Source organism: Rhinoraja longicauda, chromosome 26 (genome assembly GCF_053455715.1).
Source record: "Rhinoraja longicauda isolate Sanriku21f chromosome 26, sRhiLon1.1, whole genome shotgun sequence".
Classification (NCBI taxonomy): domain Eukaryota; kingdom Metazoa; phylum Chordata; class Chondrichthyes; order Rajiformes; family Arhynchobatidae; genus Rhinoraja; species Rhinoraja longicauda.
The window spans coordinates 29,456,408-29,470,634 of record NC_135978.1 but is presented as its reverse complement, the minus strand read 5'-3'; the positions used below and the strand labels follow the sequence as shown (position 1 = coordinate 29,470,634).

The 14,227-nt window shown below is 45.9% G+C and overlaps 1 protein-coding gene across 3 annotated transcripts in view; it reads left to right on the top strand.

The window, feature by feature from the left end:
* Positions 1–14,227, top strand: part of mettl16 (methyltransferase 16, N6-methyladenosine) — a 146,505-nt gene that overhangs the window by 84,258 nt on the left and 48,020 nt on the right. For all 3 annotated transcript variants that reach the window (XM_078422405.1, XM_078422403.1, XM_078422402.1), the window contains one exon: positions 10,537–10,652. In XM_078422405.1, the coding sequence (XP_078278531.1) occupies positions 10,537–10,652 (116 nt within the window). The remainder of the gene's footprint in view (positions 1–10,536; positions 10,653–14,227) is intronic.

Genomic DNA, 14,227 nt, shown 5'->3' with positions numbered 1-14,227 from the left:
AAATCTATCTGCTAGGGAGGGAGGGGGGGAGGATGAGGGGGGTTGAGGTGGATGGAGTGGTGGGGGAGGGGAAGGGGAGAGGAGGGGGTTGAGGGGGGAGGGGGAGGGGGGGAGGGAGGGAGGGAGGGAGGGAGGGAGGGAGGGAGGGAGAGGGGAGATGGGGTGGAGGGGAAGAGGAGGGGGAGGGGGTTAGGGGGAGGGAAGGGTAGAGGGGAAGGGAAGGGAAGAGGGGGAGGGTGGAGAGGGTGCTGCACCAATGGAGGAGGTTTGGGCCCAACGGGTCCACTTGGTCTAGTATATCTATAAAAATCCAACCATTTATCATTTTCATTCTTTTTAAATAAAAATGTAAGGAATATATTTTAAAGGTAAAACATTTCAAGTTCTATGATCTTGCAATTCTGGACAGCACAGTGACACAGATGATAGAGTTGCTGCCGCACAGCTCCAGCCACCCAGTCCGATTGGGTTGCTGGGCTCTGTTGCTTTCTTAGTGGAGTTTGCACGTTCTGCCTGTGTGACTGAGTTTGCTCAACCTGTTAATTCGCTACTCTAAATTACCCTTCGTAAAGGTGAGGGGTGGATTCTATGGGGAGGTGATGGGAATGTGGGGAGATTGGCTTACAGTGAAATTGAGTGAGGAAGTGGGATTGTTCTGTAGGAAAATAACTGCAGATACTGGTACAAATCGAAGGTGTCACAATATGTCTGAAGAAGGGTCTCGACCCGAAACGTCACCCATTTCTTCTCTCGTGAGATGCTGCCAGACCCGCTGAGTTACTCCAGCATTTTGTGATACCTTCGAAGTGGGATTGTTCTGTTAGTTTGCATAAAGTCAGTGAACAGAAATGGCCTCCTTCAATGCCTCCATATTGCAGCAAATTTGAATATCCTAATTTTCTATGGCAGTGGGCAGTTCAGTTATGCAGTGCTGTAAGCTCTTTGCTCCACTTACCCCATCATCTCAAATTAATAGGCATTCCTTTGAAATTGATACGGCTTCCTTTGAGATGTACTTGGGGTTATGGTTCAATGACACAGTGAAAAGCTTTTTTTCTCTACAGATCAGCAAGACTATCACCATACATAAACAATCCCCCGGTTAGTGCAGAATGTACAGAACAGCCTGCTGAATCCATGTGCAAGAGTCGCCATTTTGGCATTTGTGCTTGGTGAGGCTGACATGATAAGACCACAGGGAGCCACAAAATGCTGGAGTAACTCAGCGGGACAGGCAGCATCTCTGGAGAGAAGGAATGGGTGACGTTTCGGGTTGAGGCCCTTCTTCAGACTGAAGACGGGTCACGACCCGAAACGTCACCCATTCCTTCTCTCCAGAGATGCTGCCTGGGTCGCTGAGTTACTCCTGCATTTTGTGTCTACCTTCGATTTAAACCAGCATCTGCAGTTTTCTTTCCTACACATGATAAGACCACAGAGCTAGTTCTAATAAATTAATAAGCATAGCATTTATCCAACATATTGGTAACTCGGTAGCTGACCAAGCAGGAAAAGGACAGTGGGGTGGATGAGAAAGGAATGATCAAAAGCTTGGTTAGAATAAAAACATGGTTATTAAGGAAGAGATTGACTGAAGCCAGACAGTAGGAGAGGCAGGGAATCAGCTGTGGGCCAAAATCAGTTGTCATGTGTTGATGTGTAAGAATAAACTACACATGCTGGTTTACACCGAAGACAGACACAAAATGCTGGAGTAACTCAGCGGGTCAGGCAGCATCTCTGGAGAAACAGAATAGGTGATGTTTTGGGTCGGAACCCTTCTTCAGACAGGCCAATCCATCACTTTGTGGTATAAATTCTGAGGAACGGTTCCAACCCGAGACTCTATGTCTGATGAAGGGTCTCGACCCGAATCGTCATCTATTCCTTTGCTCCAGAGATGCTGCCTGACCCACTGAGTTACTCCAGCATTTAGTGTCTACTGTCATCTCATAGAGTCCTACAGCACAGAAAGAGGCCCTTCGGCCCATCGTGTCCGCGTCGCCCGTTACCAAACACAGTCTAATTTTAATCCCATTTTCCCGCATTTGGACCGTAGCCCTGAATGTTGTAGCATTTCAAGTGCCCATCCAAATGCCTCTTAAACGTTGTGAGTGTTCCCGCCTCCACCACCACCCCAGGCAGTGAGTTCCAGACTCCAACCACCCTCTGGGTGAAAAAGTTCTTTCTCACATCCCCCCGAAACCTCCCTCCCCTTACCCTGTATCTATGTCCCCTCGATGTTGAACCTTCCACCAATGGAAGAAGTTCCCCGCCATCTACCTTATCTATGCCCCTCATAATCTTGTACACCTCGATCATGTCCCCTCTCAGCCTTCTCTGCTCCAGGGAAAACAACCCCAGTCTGCCCAGTCTCTCCTCATAGCCGAGGCCCTTCATCCCTGGCAGCATCCTGGTGAATCTCTTCTGCACCCTCTCCAAAGCTATCACATCCTTTCTATAATGTGGTGACCAGAACTGTACACAATACTCCAGCTGTGGCCTCACCAGTGTTCTGTACAATTCCATCATTACCCCCCTACTTTTATATTCGATGCCCCGGCTAATGAAGGCCAGTAACCCATATGCCTTTTTAACCACCCTGTCCACCTGTCCTGCTGCCTTCAAGGACTTGTGTACCTGTACTCCAAGGTCCCTCTGTACCCCCTGTCTTCCCTAGGGTCCTTCCATTCATGGTGTACTCCCTCTCCAAGTTATTTCTGCCAAAGTGCATCACCTCGCACTTTTCAGGATTAAATTCCATCTGCCACTGCTCCGCCCATCTGACCATCTCATCTATATCTTCCTGCAGCTTGCAGATCCCTTCCTCGCTATTCACCACCCCCCCTACCTTTGTGTCATCTGCAAACTTGCTGATCATGCCCTGTACGTTGACATCCAGATCATTTATGTAGATTACAAACAGTAAGGGACCCAACACCGATCCCTGCGGCACCCCACTGGACACCGGCCTCCAGTCACAGAAGCACCCTTCTACCATCACCCTCTGCCTTCTGTCACTAAGCCAGTTTTTATATCCATTTTGCCAAGGTGCCCTGGATCCCATGGGCACTTACCTTCTTGACTAGTCTCCTGTGTGAGACCTTGTCAAAAGCCTTACTGAAATCCATGTATACCACATCCGCTGCACTACCCCCATCTACCCCCATCCACAATCTGTTGATAACTGAGTGTCCAAATGTTATTTGGCTTATTTTTCTCCAGGTTAACTAATCTAATAATTTAATTGTTCAGCAAAAAATTGAATTACTTCTTGCGTTTGCTAATTGGCGGTGCTGCCATAGCAGCTGCGGCTTACCTGCGGTCCATTTGTCTTTGTGTTTTTGTTGTTTTTTTGTCTTAATTGTAGTTGTGATGTCGTGTTTTTGTGTTTGTGTACTATGTGTGTATGTTGGGGGGGGAACTGTAAAATTGTAAATAGGTGTCCCTTCCGAACGGAGACCCGACCTTTGTTTTCTGGGCCGTGTCTCCGTTCCTGCTGCGGCCTACCATCGGCCCAACTCCTGGAGCTGTCGGCCTCCAGGGCTCCGGTTCGCAGAGCCCACGGACCGGACTTACCATCACCGGAGCCGGCCGTCTTCGGAGGCTGCGGGAGCAGCTGCGACTCGCCTTAGGCTCGGGCCGCGTGGATGCCGACATCAGGAGCTCCGGCAGCGGCAGCGTGTTCGCCCGCCCCGGATCGCGGGGCTTGGGTCGCGGACATTTCACCATCCGGCGTGGCCTAAGATAGGCCGCAGGATATTTCTCTGCTGGGCGGGGGCTTCAATGTCGGGAGCCACGACCGCCCCGACGTGCAGCAACAGCGGCAGCGTGTTCGCCCGCCCCGGATCGGACTTATCATCGGCGGAGCCGGCCGTCTTCGGAGGCTGCGGGAGCGGCTGCAACTCGCCTTAGGCTCGGCCCGCTGCGGACCGTCCGGCGCGGCCTGCAACCACAACAACCTGACCGCGGGAGAGGACAGCAGGAGAAGGGAAAATACATTGTGGCCTTCCATCACAGTGAGGAGAGGACTGGAGGAGACTCACTGTGATGGATGTTTTCTTGATGGATGTTTCTTTTGTGTGTTTTGGGGGTTGTGTAATTTTAATGCCTATTTTGATGCTTTTGTTGTTGGACTGTGGGTGACTGAATTTCGTCCAATTTGGATGACAATAAAGCTATCTTGAATCTTGAATCTAATTGCTTCTACTTTTTGTTCTGTTTATGAGTATTATGCTAATAATTCATTGGATTGTGAATAATCTTGTCAGAATCTTAGCCGACTGATCCTGTGTACGATAATTCTATCTCATTTAAAAGTACGTCTTAAATTAGAAATTCAAGAATCAGAAGGTTTTTTTTTGGTTTCATCCTAGGCCAGTATTTTTTAAGATTTAGTACTGAGTCGGATTAACAGTTAGAGTGCAAATCAGGGCATCTTGTGATTTTTCATTCCCTGTAAAGCAGTGTTCCCCTGCAGTTTGTAAACTTGTTTAATCACAGCCAGTGGTGTGAAGTTGAACTTGGTGATGAGCACTGTACTGGAGAGAAAGTGGTGATAATGAAACTGTCACAGACTAATAATGAGAGCTTCTGTTGAGCCTCTGACAACCTTTCAAACTGAAGGATCAAGCTGATTATCCATTTGCTTGCTGCCGCTGCTGCTTCTGTTCCATCAAACCATGTGTGATCATGATCCCTTAGTCTTCCACATTGCATCTGCAGACTTTGACACAGTTCACCTTAGTTATCATACTATCAGGATAACTGACTGCGTTCTTGGTTATTAGAGCACAGTTATCCGTAATGTGGTGTCTTTGTCAATAGGATTGTAACTGATTTTCTTGAACTGGATTCTCTTAACAGTGAAGCTAATCCAGTGCCGTAAACTTGGTCTCACATAGAAAAATAGAAAATAGGTGCAGGAAGAGGCCATTTGGCCCTTCCAGCCAGCACCGCCATTCATTGTGATCATGGCTGATCATCCACAATTAGTAACCTGTGCCTGCCTTCTCCCCATATCCCTTGATTCCACTCGCCCCTAGAGCTCTATCTAACTCTCTTTTAAATTCATCCAGTGAATTGGCCTCCACTGCCTTCTGTGGCAGAGAATTCCACAAATTCACAACTCTCTGGGTGAAAAAGTTTCTTCTCACCTCAGTTTTAAATGGCCTCCCCTTTATTTTTAGACTGTGTCCTCAATGAACTCCCCCAACATTGGGAACATTTTTCCTGCATCTAGTTTGTCCAGTCCTTTTATAATTTTGTACGTCTCTATAAAGTCCCCTCACATCCTTCTAAATGCGCTGTCTTGTTTGCACGAGGGACTTTGGGCTTTGTTTTGCACTTACATTGTTTTTTAAAATTATTATACTTTATTTTGTTTATTGTGTCATCTATGAGTGTTGACTGACCTGTGTTTAGGGCAGCAACATGACACAACGGCAGAGTTGCTGCCATACAGCACCAGAGACCTGGGTTCGATCCCGACCTTGGGTGCTGCCTGTAAGGAGCTTGTAGGTCCGCCCTGCAACCACGTGGGTTTACTCCAGGTGCTCTTGTGTCTTCCCACATTTCAAAGATATGCAGGTTTGTCGGCTAATTGGCTTCTACAAATGCCACATAATGCGTTGGATGCTAATCTGGGATGACATGGAAGTAGTGCAGGGGTGATCATTGGTTGGCGTGGACTTCGGTGGGCTGAAGGTCCTGTTTCTACACTGTATCTCTAAATTAAACCCGTTGCAAGTAAGAGTTTTGTTTGTTGTGTTTTTGGTATATATGACAATTAAACACAACTCGTTGCTCCACTTCACGACCAATCAACCCAACTCAATTGGTATACTTTTGAAATTGAGATGACTTCCTCCCAGACAAGTACCTTGAGTGATGACGTGGTTGGTGGGAGTGATATGATTAGACCACATGTGTAGGAAGGAACTGCAGATGCTGGTTTACACTGAAGAAAGGCGCAAAATACCGGAGCAACTCAGGGGGACTGGCAGCACCGCTGGAGAGAAGGAATGGGTGGCGTTTCAGGTCGAGACCCTTCTTCAGACCCCCATGCCCATCTGGCTGATCAAGAGCCTACTGTCCTACCACGGACACTGTCACAGGTAGGACAGTGGGCACTTGGTGAGTCAGATGGGCAGACAGGCAGTAGTTTGGGAATTCATGAACTCCCTCTATGTTTATGTTAGCATTCTGCTTGCCTGTTAATTTGACATGTTTTTCACTGCCATTCTGAATGTTCCTCCTTTATTTTGAGCAGTCATGGGTTACAGAGCCTCACTTGTTACGATCTTTTAAGAAGGCTTTGAGAACAACCTTGAATTGGCTTGCTTATCCTGCCAGTAACTGGAGGATTTTGACAGTGGCATGATAATTTAAACATTGACTTTTAAAAGATATTTAGAGCAGTTAACCCACTTTGTTCAAATAAATTAGTTTTTTTAGCTTCTCCTGCCTGCTGACTTCATGGATATTTGTCTTGAACCCTGAGTGCAGACGGACATTATGAAAGACCAATTGATTTGATGGTTCTGAATTTCAAGAGTCAAGGGTGTTTATTGTCATACTCGACCAAGTGGACCCATTAGGCCCAAACCTCTCCTGCATTGGTGCAGCACCCTCTCCTCGCCCCTCCTCCCTATCGTCCCCCCCTGCTCTCCCCTCCACCTCCCCCCTTCCCCTCCCCCCCTTTCCCTCCCCCCACTCCATCCCCCTCAACCTCTCTTATCCTCCCTCCTCCCCCCCTCCCTCCCTAGGAAATAGATTTAAACTTTAAAATGTGAATAACGTTAAAAATATAACACCGATTTCAATGAAACTTCTTCCATTAGTTCAACAACAGAGCTTTATTTGTCATTCGGTACCAAGGTACCGAATGAAATTACATAGCAGTCATACACAAAAAAGAACACAAGACACATGACCCCAACACAAACGTCCATCACAGTGACTCCAAACACCCCCTCGCCGTGCGATGCTAGGCCCCGCGGCCGAGCCGCGCCGTGCGATGCTAGGCCCCGCGGCCGAGCCGCACCGGGCACCGCTAAGTCCAGCGGCCGAGCCGCACCAGCGATATTAGGCCCCGCGGCCAAGCCGCGCCGTGCGATGTTAGACCCCGCGGCCGAGCCGCACCGGGGTCCAGCGGCCGAAGGGACGACAGTGAGTAAGGTGGGCCTAAAATTGTCGAGCTATCGTGTACCGTTTTGGCTGTAGTTCAGGAACAAACAAACAAACAAATGAGAGTTTTAGTATATAGATGTCCCAGGTAGAACAATGAAATCCTGGACGTCACAGTTTTCAGGCTCCTATACCTTCTTCCCGATGGCAGGTATAAAAGAGAGTGTGGCCAGGGTGGTGTAGGTCTCTGATGATGCTGGCTGCCTTGTTGAGGCAGCGACTCTGGTAAATCCCTTCGATGGTGGAGAGGTCAGAACCCGTGATGAACTGGGCAATGATCACAACTTTTTGCAGTCTTCTTCACTCCTGGGCATTCAAAATTTCAGACGAAAATTTATCAAATCTTAAATTGCCTAAAAATCACAACATGAAAAGATGTTCTCTTGAATCCTTGTAGGATTTCCTGGCAAGTAGCAAACATATGTTCCTTTTTCATAAAAAGCTTTCAGTCTTGCACAGGGTTCATCTGCTTAAATATGTTTAAAACTAAAAACACTGAGACGATCACTCTGAAAAGGGATCCCACCTGAAACATCACCTCTTTGTTACTCCACCACTTTGCATTTTTTTCTTGGTAAACCAGCACCTGCAGTTCCTTGTTTCTACATTCATCAAATCTTACCCTTCTGTTTTTTTTTCCTAACATGTGACTTTAAAACATTTTTCAAAAACAGGAGGGGACTTATTAGGTAGGGAAGAATTCTCACTAGCCGGAGAATAATAACCAGAGGATAGATAGGTAGTATATATCTGCCGCTTTTCAGAACAATTTTCCTTCCGTGCCCAAGACTCGCTACCACAGCCACATCTGCTTTCTTGGGACTTGCCTGCGCCTCCATCTTCTGCCTCGGTGTTTCCAGCTCCATTACCAGACCTCCCAATTCGGACCCAACTCGGACTACCGACTCCAACAGTCTATCTGCCGCTTTTCAGAACAATTTTCCTTCCGTGCCCGGATCTCCCACTGTCTTCCTGTCTCCACCTATATCCTTCCTTTGTCCCGCCCCCCTGACATCAGTCTGAAGAAGTGTCTCGACCCGAAACGTCACCCATTCCTTCTCTCCCGAGATGCTGCCTGACCTGCTGAGTTACTCCAGCATTTTGTGAATAAATACCTTCGATTTGTACCAGCATCTGCAGTTATTTTCTTATACCACGTAGTATATGGACAAGTAAGTATAAGGAACAATTGAGGGCTGTCTTTATTGGCCAAATGTTGCTGATCTATAACCCACTGGGGTGATGGAAGCAAGCACAGAAACCTTTGTGAAATAATTGATGTGTAATTTTATAATTTTGTGGGTTTATGTCTGAGTCTGTACCAGCAAAGCTATTGTTTCTTTGGTACAGATTTTCGCGGTTCTTTGTTACGTCTTTACATTTTAAATAGGGTCATTCATTCTAAACATAAACTCAGATTTTCTCTTTGCCTGTTCTTCAGGAAACAATGCTGCAATCGTATGCATTCCTCAAACATCCTCCAATGCTTCTTTGCTCAAATCATAATTTATTAATATTCTGGTTTGTCTTGCATGATCACACTCATTTCTCGGACTGTGTGTGTAAACAAAATGGGTTTTGTATTCAATTTCACTCACGTGAGATTGTGGTATGGTTGACTAATTGATTATAATCAGTTAAAAAAAATAATTGACAGAAAAATTAGCCAACTAATCACCCTTTTAGCCAGGCAAGGATATTATGCATTAGTATAATATAAAGACCACATGATATAATGTTATTCGGATGAGCAAAAAAACTGTTAAAAGAAATGCTGACACATTGAATTATTTGCTCATCAACTGAGATATCTGCTGCAAAAGGACCGAGAAGATTCTTGAGCTGCTTTTGTCTATTGATATCATCGTTTGCACCCAGTGAACATGTGCATTTAATTACAAAATATATTTTTACAATTGTCAAATGAATGCATTTGACGTCTCTTTAAAATTAGCCTGAAGAAGGGTCTCGACTCGAAATGTCACCCATTCCTTCTCTCCAGAGATGCTGCCTGAGTTACTCCAGTTTTTTTGTGTCTACCTTCGGTTTAAACCAGCATGGGGAGTTCCTTCCTACAAATGAATGCACATGTTTGCTTATTTTCTCCGTACATGTTGGCATACTCTGAAGATTGATTTGGTGAACACCGTCATTCAGTGTATCATGCTGGACATGATAAATGTAGACAGCTGTTAGATTTTCAGGTGGCTAATGTGTCAATAAATCAGACTATGTTTGTTTCAATCTGTCAGCTCGGCTACACTCCACGAACATCAGCAGTTGATGTCAGCTACTGTTGAACCTAGATAATTGCTGTTGAAGTTCCAAGGTTATTTTCAGGAATAGAAAAGGGGCAACTTCAGGAATAGAAACGGAGGGAAAATGGGACTTTGGAAAGTTAATCTGCAGTCAAAGCAATTGTTTATAAGCACACTAAACTATAACGAGGATTTAGTGCCATAGAGTCATTCAGCCCTTCAGCCCAACTTGCCCACACCGACCAACATGTCCCATCAATACTAGTCCCACCAGTCTGCGACTGGCCCATATCCTGCTGAATCTGTCCGATCCATGTACCTGTCTAAATGTTTCTTAAACTTTGCTTAAACAATTTAGAGGAAATGCGTGATTGAGCGAGGTTGGAAAAGCATGAATGTAAATCCAAACAATACTGCAGATGCTGAAAATCTAAAACCGAAACAGAGAAACTGCTGGAAACATTCAGCTCCTCAGGCTTCATCTGTGGAGCCTTCTTCAGAAGGGTCTCGACCCGAAATGCCACCCATTCCTTCTCTCCAGAGATGCTGCCTGACCCGCTGAGTTACTCCAGCATTTTGTGATACCTTGCGTAATTAATAGATAGCTTTTTGTTTTGTTGCATGAATCAACCTTGAAACTGCAAGATTTTAATTCACCAGCGGACCACTGTCGTTTAATTTCTTGCATAGATGCTTTTGGGCCTGGACTACTGATTAGTTCTTTCATAGACTGAGCATTGCAGGCTTGTAGGTCTGTGCCAAATTCAGTCCCAACATTTACATCTCATTTTCGTATGCTGAATTTCTGAATAAACTTTGGTGATGTTTCATTGCGCTCATCTTCCAAACAGAATTTCATTTGGGTAATTTGAATGGCTGCAAGAGCAAGAGGGAGCATTTTCCCGCATGCATTTTTCATTATAAATATGTTGATTAAGTATTTATTGAATGTTACTGTATGAGCTATTTCTGTCTGGCACTGGAATGTCTTGTAAAGAATGCAAGGGAGGAGGTGGAGTTGTAGGGGGGAGGCTTTACAACAGCTTTACAAGATTTGCACTCCCAACTATTTTTTCTTGACCCATTCTAGTGGTGAAAGTACCTCAGAAGACCTTGCTGATGGATGCTCTGAAAGAGGAATCGGAGATTGTGTATGATTTCTGCATGTGTAACCCGCCATTCTTTGCAAATCAAATGGAAGCTCAGGTAAATTCTTCCCAATCCTTTACTTGCAACAAATATTTTCCGAACCTGAACCTCGCTCTTCTTTCCACTTTCAGACGATGCAGATGAAACAGCATCATAACTTGGAAAATATTTTTATCTCAAATGAAAGGCTGTTGAGTAGCTTCGAGGGTTTATTTGATTTGAACTTTAGTACCTTCAAAGTGTTTGCTCTAAAAGTGAATATTCACAATATACGATGCTGTACGATAGAATTGTTTATCCCAGGAGGTAAATTGGTCTGCCATCAGTCATAAAACACAACAAGACACATGAAACCGTACTGAAATATCCTATTTCTCTCGTTATAATGGACCATGGGGAGGGGGTGTCCATTATTGCCAATTGTCCACTATAACCAAGTAAGGCATTACCAAGTAACAGAGTATCATTGAACAAGCAGTAGAAACAAAGAACTGCAGATGCTGGTTGATGCACAAAGGTGTTGGAGTAACTCAGCGGGTCAGAAAGCATCTCTGGAGAACATGGGTAGCTGTCGTTTCGGGTTATGATCGGAAACGTGACCTGTCCAAGTTCTCCAGAGATGCTGCCTGACCGGTGAGGTACTCCAGCATTTGCAGTTCCTTGTGTCTCCATTACAACTCAGTATGTACTTGAAATATGGACTTTGCCAGCCAGAATCAATCAATTCTGCCAGGTCCTGGGACTGAAATATTAACTGGGTCGCAGGTCTGAAATATTAACTGTTTCTCTTTTCACAGTTGTGGCCTAACTTGATATTTCCATTGTTTTCTTTTTACAGATATCGAGCAACTGTAGTTAAAAAAAAAAAAATCTAACAAAATTCTTAATAATCCTTTATGAATGATGTTTAGATATTACAACATCACCCATCTTAAGTGAATAATTCTCCAATGGCACATCAATTTAATTACTTGTCTCGTGCTTGATAAGTTAACAATCTTGCTTTGAGAGCATTATACACAGAGTATGCAATTCAACTGAGAGGCAATAAAAGAAACAGTGCTGGATTAACTCAGCTGGTCAGTTAGCGTCTCTGGAGAACATGGATAGGTGACATTTCGAGTCAGGACCCTTCTTCAGCCACCATCTCTGGAGAACATGGACTCGAAACGTCACCTGCCCATGTTCTCCAAAGATGCTGCTTGACCTGCCGAGTTACTCCAGCACTTTGCGCCTTTTTTTTGTAAACCAGCATCTGCAACTCCTTCGGTCTCCACTGAGAGACATTGGGCCGCCACGGTGGCGCAGCGGTAGAGTTGCTGCTTTACAGCCTTGCAGCGCCGGAGACCCGGGTTCCATCCTGGCTACGGGTGCTGTCTGTACGGAGTTTGTACGTTCTCCCTGTGACCGCGTGGTTTTTCTCTGAGATCTTTGGTTTCCTCCCACACTTCAAAGTACTTACAGGTTTGTAGGTTAATTGGCTTGGTATTAATCAAAGGTATCACAAAATGCTGGAGTAACTCAGCAGATCAAGCAGCATCTCTGGAGAGAAGGAATGGGTGACGTTTCGGGTTGAGACCCTTCTTCAGACTGATGTCAGTGGGGGCGGGACAAAGAAAGGATATAGGTGGAGACAGGAAGACAGTGGGAGAACTGGGATGGGGGAGGGGAAGAGAGGGACAGAAGAACTATCTAAAGTTAGAGAAGTCAATGTTCATACCACTGGGCTGCAAGCTGCCCAAGCGAAATATGAGGTGCTGTTCCTCCAATTTCCGGCAGGCCTCACTATGACACCGGAGGAGGCCCATGACAGAAAGGTCAGACTGGGAGTGGGAGGGGGAGTTGAAGTGCTCAGCCACCGGGACATCAGGTTGGTTAAGGCAGACTGAGCGAAGGTGTTGAGTGAAACGATCGCCGAGCCTGTGTTTAGTCTCGCCGATGTAGAAACGTTGACATCTGGAACAGCGGATACAATAGATGAGGTTGGAGGAGGTGCAGGTGAACCTCTGTCTCACCTGGAAAGACTGTTTGGGTCCTTGGATTGAGTTGAGGGGGGAAGGAAAGGGACAGGTGTTGCATCTCCTGCGGTTGCAGGGGAAAGTGCCCGGGGAGGAGGTGGTTTGGGTAAGAAGGGACGAGTGGACCAGGGAGTTACGGAGGGAACGGTCTCAGTGGAAAGCAGAAAGGGGAGGAGATGGGAAGATGTGGCAAGTAGTCAGATCCCGTTGGAAGTGACGGAATGTTGGAGGATAATTTGTTGTATACGCTGGCTGATGGGGTGGAACGTGAGGAAAAGGGGGACCCTATCCTTGTTACGAATGGGGAGAGGGAGAGCAAGAGAGGAGGCCCTAGTGAGAGCCTCATCTATAATGGAAGAGGGGAAGCCCCGTTTCCTGAAGAATGAGAACATCTCTGATGGCCTAGTGTGAAACACCTCATCCTGGGCGCAGATGCGGCGTAGACGGAGGAATTGGGAGTAGGGGATAAACTTTTTGCAGGAGACCGGGTGGGAAGAAGTGTAGTCCAGATAGCTGTGGGAGTCAGTGGGTTTGTAGGAGATGTCAGTCACTGGTCTGCCTCCTGTGATGGAGATGGTGAGATCCAAAAACGTGTGGGTTGAGGGGGATGGAGTGGGGGGAGAGAGGAAGGGGGGGAGGGGGGAGGGGCAGAAGAGAGGGTGCTGCACCAATGCAGCAGAGGTTTGGGCCCAACGGGTCCACTTGGTCTAGTTTTACATAAAAGCTGGAAATGCCAGAAACTCTCAGGAGGTCAGGCAGGAATGTGGAGGGAGATAGGGCCGCTGTATCGGCTCATCAACCCTTCTTCATATCTTCTTGATTCTTTAAGTCATGAAGTCTGGAAGTAGTTTGCATGCTTGCCACCTGCATTTTTGATACTTGAGATATTGAAGCCAATATTGAGGGAAATCGATGAAGAGAAGCAAACGCAGTTTATTTGATCAAATTTATATCAGATTTATATTAGAGCCGCACAAAAAAAATATGGAAAAAATACATAAAACATAGAATATAGTACAACACAGGAACAACCCTTCTGCACACGTTGTCTGCATCAGCCATGATGGTAATCAAAACTAATCCCATCTGCCCGCACATGGCCTACATTACTCCATTCCCGACGTGTTCGTGTTCCTGCCTAAAACGTTCCGGCCTGTTTCCATGCTGTGTCTCTAAACTAAACTACCTTCTCAGTTCTGATGCGTGGTCTCAAGCTAAAACCTTGACATTCACCTTTTTGTCTTTGCTAACCTGCTGAGGCCTTCCAGAGTCCTGTTTTCTTTTATTCCAGATTGATTCCAGCATCTGCAGTCTCATTTGTCGTCATAATATTTCCTTACTCTTGATTTTCTTGCGTTATTTACTGAAATGCCTATTGTGCGTAAGATAGAACATAAAATGCTGGAGTAACTCAGCAGGTCGGGCAGCATCTCTGGAAAAAGGGGATAGGTGACTTTTTGCGTCGGAACCCTTCTTCAGACTGGGAAGAAAAATTCCGACTCGAAATGTCACCTTTCCCTTTCCACCAGAGATGCTGCCCGACCCACTGAGTTACTCCAGCATTTTATGTTCGATCTTCGGTATAAACCAGCACATGCAGTTCCTTCCTGCACC